The sequence below is a fragment of the Homarus americanus genome, unplaced genomic scaffold (genome assembly GCF_018991925.1).
Source record: "Homarus americanus isolate GMGI-L3 unplaced genomic scaffold, GMGI_Hamer_2.0 scaffold31037, whole genome shotgun sequence".
NCBI classification, from domain to species: domain Eukaryota; kingdom Metazoa; phylum Arthropoda; class Malacostraca; order Decapoda; family Nephropidae; genus Homarus; species Homarus americanus.
Window position 1 is genome coordinate 622,531 of NW_024722227.1, and position 8,063 is coordinate 630,593.

An 8,063-nucleotide genomic window follows, 5' to 3' on the forward strand; every position below is an offset into this window, starting at 1 on the left:
GAGAGATACGCCCGTTACAGCTGTACCACCAAGGAAGGACAGAATTCCAGCACTTTGAAGAATAAAATCGATGGCAGATTACAAAGTTAATCTGCTGGGAAAACTAGTTTACTCCACATGAACAAAGTAACTGTAAGTCAAAACAGAAACCTCAGAAAAAAGTGTGTGAGTGTGTGTCCTTGCTGAAGGTGAGGGAAGGCAGGAGGCGGCACCTGTCTTATATAAGGTGGGGGGAACCTTCTGTCTTCACAGTTTGGCTCCTCTCCTCAAACACACAACTTCAACAATCATGGTAAGTATTTGAAACATACAGTATATAACAATGGTTATATATTTTTGTGATTGTTGATTTTAATGATTATTTGTATGGTCACTCAAGATGATTATAAATACTTTTCTTAATATGATATAAATGGAATTATATCTTGTTGTGTACAGCGTTTCCTGGCTGTGCTGATGGTGTTGGTGGTGGTGCTGGCCGCCGCCTGTGCTGACCCATTACCTGGATACAGTGAGTGACGTTTACACCACAACCGTATAAAGATGAATTTTCTGTCATTAACCTTGATATTTGGTAGTCACATTTTAACTAATTAACAAAACACGGATGAAATTGGTTATTATTATCATTATTATTAATTCGAGCAAAGAGATAACGATAACATTTATAAGAGAAACAATAGTAGATTACTGTGTTATTCTGTTATCATTAACACTTAGAATTCATAAGGGTATAAAACTCAGGACTTGGATAACTTTTTGAATGAGAATATTCAAATAACAGAACGAGGCTTTGGAGGTCAGCGCGGCTCCAGTGGAGGCCGAGGATTCGGCGGAAGCAGCGGTGGATTTCATGGCGGATTTGGTGGTGGCGGCTTGAGTGGATTTGGCGGCAGTTTTGGTGGACATGGCGTTGGATACGGCAGACGTAAGGCCACAAATATTGTTGTAATAATGTTTATTGACAAATTAAGTAATTATAGTTAATACTTTAGATGCTAGAAATTGTTTATTCGTCATTAATAGCACAATGTATTCCTAACTTTATAATGTTGTTAACAATATATTATTTTGTGTCATCTTCAGCATATGGTCGGTGAAGCTCACGGCATCTGTGAAGCTCACGGCATCTGTGACTGGTGGACCCCCTGGCTCTGACGATATCATTGTCACTTTTTCCAATTTCTCTTTAATAAACAAATTATTCATACAACTGTGTTTTATGTCTATTGTGTTCCTATTCAAGACACATTGTACATATGCAAGTGTTTGTCATTGATAGTTTTGTTGTTTCAACTATAAGTAGTGTGTGTAAGGAGTTATCCAGTCATATGTTTTTCTCTGTATGTGTCAAACAATGATCACGTGTTCACACGGGAATAAGCATCTCAGAATGCACACGTATTCAGATACTGTCACACTGATAAGTAGATCCCATGAAAACAGTAATAGATAAATGGTCGCCAATGCTGGTAAATTAGACGAATGCTTAAAGTTCTTGTTTAGAGTAAACAGGTTTAGCTGAAGGTGTGGTCAAGGTGTTAGGCAAGAGTTAGGATCACACCTTGATCTGTTCTTAAAAGTCCATGTAAGGACTTCAGAAAATGTTTACCTATACGAGGAATGTTGAGGTAAAGGTGATGAATGATGAGATAAATGAGGGCAAATAAGTCAGTTGGTTATATTATACTAAACTTGTCTTATGGTAAGACTGACTTTTATTACATCAGTACTATTAACTGAAGAAGACGGATTGTGTTTTAACTCCATTGTGTCAATAGTGTAAGTGTTGATAACTACCTTTTATACCTGCAATACCCCCCCTCCTCTCTCTCTCTCTCTCTACCGGTATAGAAAGAGAAAGCAGCTTTGTGTTTTGCTGAGTAAATAAAGTTTTGCTTCGGCTACACTTTAGATGAGTAAAGCTCACTCTATGCTCAGAGCCAGAACTTTGGAGTAGGAAAACTTAGTTCAATTTCAATTGTCTATTCCTTGATAGAGGAAGCGCGATCCTAATGCTGTCACTAGGTACCCCTGTACAATAACACCAGAAGCATCTGGCACGTGTGACAAGTATATATAGTATAAATATTATAAAGGGCTTACTAAAGCCTAAGGAAGGAATGATATTCCTTTAACACATAATCAATGATATTTACATAATATCTGGCCAGTATGGGGAGGATCATCGTGTCTCCGTCAGGGGGTCGTGGAGTGGTGGTCCAGCAGGCGTCACGGAAGTGTTGTGTGTGGGGACATCTTAGGAGGTAGTGGATAAGGGTGCGGCTGTCGGGTCTTCTGCATAATGCTAACTTAGTTCTGTAATTTATTTCACAATAATGTTGTAATGAGCCAAGGCTTTACATCAAAACAAATAATTATCAACAAAGTGTTGAAGTTTAGTGATGTGGAAGACCTTCACCACTCACTCAAGACTCACAACAATCACAGCTATACACCATTGTACTGTGTTAATAACGATGGTCACATGAGAGCACCACGTCATGAGTTAGCAGCCTCCAGGTTCAGAGACACAAATCCAAGATTACTTCTCTGTCCAAACCAAAAACCAAAACATGTACTTTAGAGATAATTCGCTGAGAAAATATAAATATATACGACGAGAAACGTAAAGTATATCATGGTAATTATACTACGATTAATAATTAAACGAATAATGATAACTGTAGCACTTTTTTAGTAAATAAAAAGAGTTTTTGTGACATTTAAGCGAGAGAAACACTCAATATATTCTAGTACACACACTTACAGAATTCAGCTGTTGAACCACAGTAATGTATTATAATGCCAAACCTTGTAGGAGCGGGACACTTCAACCTCAGTGGCCTGGCGGAGGATTGTGTCTATTTTTTTTCCTATATAGTTTTCGCCACTTATCAGCTTACTAGCCGTTCCGGCAGTTGGTCTATCCAGTGTTAGTACAGGCGGAAACCGGGGACCGGGAAACCTGTGATGTTTGGTAGTGAGGGTCACACTGGATAACACCCTTCTCATGTGTGTCCAGACTAAGTAGGACTCGAACCTTTAACATAATAGAGAGAGATACGCCCGTTACAGCTGTACCACCAAGGAAGGACAGAATTCCAGCACTTTGAAGAAAAAAATCGATGGAAGATTACAAAGTTAATCTGCTGGGAAAACTATTTTACTCCACATGAACAAAGTAACTGTAAGTCAAAACAGAACCTCAGAAAAAAGTGTGTGAGTGTGTGTCCTTGTTGAAGGTGAGGGAAGGCAGGAGGCGGCACCTGTCTTATATAAGGTGGGGGGAACCTTCTGTCTTCACAGTTTGGCTCCTCACCTCAAACACACAACTTCAACAATCATGGTAAGTATTTGAAACATACAGTATATAACAATGGTTATATATTTTTGTGATTGTTGATTTTAATGATTATTTGTATGGTCACTCAAGATGAATATAAATACTTTTCTTAATATGATATAAATGGAATTATATCTTGTTGTGTACAGCGTTTCCTGGCTGTGCTGATGGTGTTGGTGGTGGTGCTGGCCGCCGCCTGTGCTGACCCATTACCTGGATACAGTGAGTGACGTTTACACCACAACCTTATAAAGATGAATTTTCTGTCATTAACCTTGATATTTGGTAGTCACATTTTAACTAATTAACAAAACACGGATGAAATTGGTTATTATCATCATTATTATTAATTCGAGCAAAGAGATAACGATAACATTTATAAGAGAAACAATAGTAGACTACTGTGTTATTCTGTTATCATTAACACTTAGAATTCATAAGGGTATAAAACTCAGGACTTGGATAACTTTTTGAATGAGAATATTCAAATAACAGATCGAGGCTTTGGAGGTCAGCGCGGCTTCAGTGGAGGCCGAGGATTCAGCGGAGGCAGCAGTGGATTTCATGGCGGAATTGGTGGTGGCGGCTTCAATGGATTTGGCGGCAGTTTTGGTGGACGTGGCGTTGGATACGGCAGACGTAAGGCCTCAAATATTGTTGTAATAATGTTTATTGACAAATTAAGTAATTTTAGTTAATACTTTAGATGCTAGAAATTGTTTATTCGTCATTAATAGCACAATGTATTCCTAACTTTATAATGTTGTTAACAATATATTATTTTGTGTCATCTTCAGCATATGGTTGGTGAAGCTCACGGCATCTGTGACTGGTGGACCCCCTGGCTCTGACGATATCATTGTCACTTTTTCCAATTTCTCTTTAATAAACAAATTATTCATACAACTGTGTTTTATGTCTATTGTGTTCCTATTCAAGACACATTGTACATATGCAAGTGTTTGTCATTGATAGTTTTGTTGTTTCAACTATAAGTAGTGTGTGTAAGGAGTTATCCAGTCATATGTTTTTCTCTGTACGTGTCAAACAATGATCACGTGTTCACACGGGAATAAGCTTCTCAGAATGCACATGTATTCAGATACTGTCACACTGATAAGTAAATCCCATGAAAACAGTAATAGATAAATGGTCGCCAATGCTGGTAAATTAGACGAATGCTTAAAGTTCTTGTTTAGAGTAAACAGGTTTAGCTGAAGGTACGGTCAAGGTGTTAGGCAAGAGTTAGGATCACACCTTGAACTGTTCTCAAAAGTCCATGTAAGGACTTCAGAAAATGTTTACCTATACGAGGAATGTTAAGGTAAAGGTGATGAATGATGAGATAAATGAGGGCAAATAAGTCAGTTGGTTATATTATACTAAACTTGTCTTATGGTAAGACTGACTTTTATTACATCAGTACTATTAACTGAAGAAGACGGATTGTGTTTTAACTCCATTGTGTCAATAGTGTAAGTGTTGATAACTACCTTTTATACCTGCAATACCCCCCCTCCTCTCTCTCTCTCTCTCTACCGGTATAGAAACAGAGAAAGCAGCTTTGTGTTTTGCTGAGTAAATAAAGTTTTGCTTCGGCTACACTTTAGATGAGTAAAGCTCACTCTATGCTCAGAGCCAGAACTTTGGAGTAGGAAAACTTAGTTCAATTTCAATTGTCTATTCCTTGATAGAGGAAGCGCGATCCTAATGCTGTCACTAGGTACCCCTGTACAATAACACCAGAAGCATCTGGCAAGTGTGACAAGTATATATAGTATAAATATTATAAAGGGGCTTACTAAAGCCTAAGGAAGGAATGATATTCCTTTAACACATAATCAATGATATTTACATACTATCTGGCCAGTATGGGGAGGATCATCGTGTCTCCGTCAGGTGGTCGTGGAGTGGTGGTCCAGCAGGCGTCACGGAAGTGTTGTGTGTGGGGACATCTTAGGAGGTAGTGGATAAGGGTGCGGCTGTCGGGTCTTCTGCATAATGCTAACTTAGTTCTGTAATTTATTTCACAATAATGTTGTAATGAGCCAAGGCTTTACATCAAAACAAATAATTATCAACAAAGTGTTGAAGTTTAGTGATGTGGAAGACCTTCACCACTCACTCAAGACTCACAACAATCACAGCTATACACCATTGTACTGTGTTAATAACGATGGTCACATGAGAGCACCACGTCATGAGTTAGCAGCCTCCAGGTTCAGAGACACAAATCCAAGATTACTTCTCTGTCCAAACCAAAAACCAAAACATGTACTTAGAGATAATTCGCTGAGAAAATATAAATATATACGACGAGAAACGTAAAGTATATCATGGTAATTATACTACGATTAATAATTAAACGAATAATGATAACTGTAGCACTTTTTTAGTAAATAAAAAGAGTTTTTGTGACATTTAAGCGAGAGAAACACTCAATATATTCTAGTACACACACTTACAGAATTCAGCTGTTGAACCACAGTAATGTATTATAATGCCAAACCTTGTAGGAGCGGGACACTTCAACCTCAGTGGCCTGGCGGAGGATTGTGTCTATTTTTTTTCCTATATAGTTTTCGCCACTTATCAGCTTACTAGCCGTTCCGGCAGTTGGTCTATCCAGTGTTAGTACAGGCGGAAACCGGGGACCGGGAAACCTGTGATGTTTGGTAGTGAGGGTCACACTGGATAACACCCTTCTCATGTGTGTCCAGACTAAGTAGGACTCGAACCTTTAACATAATAGAGAGAGATACGCCCGTTACAGCTGTACCACCAAGGAAGGACAGAATTCCAGCACTTTGAAGAAAAAAATCGATGGAAGATTACAAAGTTAATCTGCTGGGAAAACTATTTTACTCCACATGAACAAAGTAACTGTAAGTCAAAACAGAACCTCAGAAAAAAGTGTGTGAGTGTGTGTCCTTGTTGAAGGTGAGGGAAGGCAGGAGGCGGCACCTGTCTTATATAAGGTGGGGGGAACCTTCTGTCTTCACAGTTTGGCTCCTCACCTCAAACACACAACTTCAACAATCATGGTAAGTATTTGAAACATACAGTATATAACAATGGTTATATATTTTTGTGATTGTTGATTTTAATGATTATTTGTATGGTCACTCAAGATGAATATAAATACTTTTCTTAATATGATATAAATGGAATTATATCTTGTTGTGTACAGCGTTTCCTGGCTGTGCTGATGGTGTTGGTGGTGGTGCTGGCCGCCGCCTGTGCTGACCCATTACCTGGATACAGTGAGTGACGTTTACACCACAACCTTATAAAGATGAATTTTCTGTCATTAACCTTGATATTTGGTAGTCACATTTTAACTAATTAACAAAACACGGATGAAATTGGTTATTATCATCATTATTATTAATTCGAGCAAAGAGATAACGATAACATTTATAAGAGAAACAATAGTAGACTACTGTGTTATTCTGTTATCATTAACACTTAGAATTCATAAGGGTATAAAACTCAGGACTTGGATAACTTTTTGAATGAGAATATTCAAATAACAGATCGAGGCTTTGGAGGTCAGCGCGGCTTCAGTGGAGGCCGAGGATTCAGCGGAGGCAGCAGTGGATTTCATGGCGGAATTGGTGGTGGCGGCTTCAATGGATTTGGCGGCAGTTTTGGTGGACGTGGCGTTGGATACGGCAGACGTAAGGCCTCAAATATTGTTGTAATAATGTTTATTGACAAATTAAGTAATTTTAGTTAATACTTTAGATGCTAGAAATTGTTTATTCGTCATTAATAGCACAATGTATTCCTAACTTTATAATGTTGTTAACAATATATTATTTTGTGTCATCTTCAGCATATGGTTGGTGAAGCTCACGGCATCTGTGACTGGTGGACCCCCTGGCTCTGACGATATCATTGTCACTTTTTCCAATTTCTCTTTAATAAACAAATTATTCATACAACTGTGTTTTATGTCTATTGTGTTCCTATTCAAGACACATTGTACATATGCAAGTGTTTGTCATTGATAGTTTTGTTGTTTCAACTATAAGTAGTGTGTGTAAGGAGTTATCCAGTCATATGTTTTTCTCTGTACGTGTCAAACAATGATCACGTGTTCACACGGGAATAAGCTTCTCAGAATGCACATGTATTCAGATACTGTCACACTGATAAGTAAATCCCATGAAAACAGTAATAGATAAATGGTCGCCAATGCTGGTAAATTAGACGAATGCTTAAAGTTCTTGTTTAGAGTAAACAGGTTTAGCTGAAGGTACGGTCAAGGTGTTAGGCAAGAGTTAGGATCACACCTTGAACTGTTCTCAAAAGTCCATGTAAGGACTTCAGAAAATGTTTACCTATACGAGAAATGTTGAGGTAAAGGTGATCAAGCATGAGATAAATGAGGGCAAATAAGTCAGTTGGTTATATTATACTAAAATTGTCTTATGGTAAGACTGACTTTTATTACATCAGTACTATTAACTGAAGAAGACGGATTGTGTTTTAACTCCATTGTGTCAATAGTGTAAGTGTTGATAACTACCTTTTATACCTGCAATACCCCCCCTCCTCTCTCTCTCTCTCTCTACCGGTATAGAAAGAAAGCAGCTTTGTGTTTTGCTGAGCAAGTAAAGTTTTGCTTCGGCTACACTTTAGATGAGTAAAGCTCACTCTATGCTCAGAGCCAGAACTTTGGAGTAGGAAAACTTAGTTCAATCTCAATTGT

At 38.1% G+C, this 8,063-nt stretch overlaps 3 protein-coding genes across 3 annotated transcripts; all 3 read left to right on the forward strand.

Annotated features, from left to right (window-relative positions):
- The first annotated feature begins 207 nt into the window (after nucleotides 1–207).
- LOC121862533 (glycine-rich protein 5-like) lies at nucleotides 208–1,210 on the forward strand. Its single transcript, XM_042360837.1, has 4 exons — nucleotides 208–292; nucleotides 439–511; nucleotides 785–928; nucleotides 1,087–1,210. Exons 1-4 carry the CDS (start codon nucleotides 290–292, stop codon nucleotides 1,098–1,100), a joined length of 234 nt encoding a protein of 77 aa, XP_042216771.1. The 5' UTR covers nucleotides 208–289; the 3' UTR covers nucleotides 1,101–1,210.
- Nucleotides 1,211–3,277: 2,067 nt separating this feature from the next.
- On the forward strand, nucleotides 3,278–4,249 carry LOC121862532 (glycine, alanine and asparagine-rich protein-like). Its single transcript, XM_042360835.1, has 4 exons — nucleotides 3,278–3,349; nucleotides 3,496–3,568; nucleotides 3,842–3,985; nucleotides 4,144–4,249. The coding sequence occupies exons 1-4, from the start codon at nucleotides 3,347–3,349 to the stop codon at nucleotides 4,155–4,157; spliced, it is 234 nt and encodes a 77-aa protein (XP_042216769.1). The 5' UTR covers nucleotides 3,278–3,346; the 3' UTR covers nucleotides 4,158–4,249.
- A 2,069-nt stretch (nucleotides 4,250–6,318) lies between these two features.
- On the forward strand, nucleotides 6,319–7,290 carry LOC121862534 (glycine, alanine and asparagine-rich protein-like). The gene is made up of 4 exons (XM_042360838.1): nucleotides 6,319–6,390; nucleotides 6,537–6,609; nucleotides 6,883–7,026; nucleotides 7,185–7,290. Exons 1-4 carry the CDS (start codon nucleotides 6,388–6,390, stop codon nucleotides 7,196–7,198), a joined length of 234 nt encoding a protein of 77 aa, XP_042216772.1. The 5' UTR covers nucleotides 6,319–6,387; the 3' UTR covers nucleotides 7,199–7,290.
- Nucleotides 7,291–8,063: the final 773 nt, after the last annotated feature.

Coding starts and splice junctions, on each gene's coding strand:
- LOC121862533 (XM_042360837.1), top strand. Junction 512..784: donor TGACCCATTACCTGGATACA/GTGAGTGACGTT, acceptor TTCAAATAACAG/AACGAGGCTTTGGAGGTCAG.
- LOC121862532 (XM_042360835.1), top strand. Junction 3,569..3,841: donor TGACCCATTACCTGGATACA/GTGAGTGACGTT, acceptor TTCAAATAACAG/ATCGAGGCTTTGGAGGTCAG.
- LOC121862534 (XM_042360838.1), top strand. Junction 6,610..6,882: donor TGACCCATTACCTGGATACA/GTGAGTGACGTT, acceptor TTCAAATAACAG/ATCGAGGCTTTGGAGGTCAG.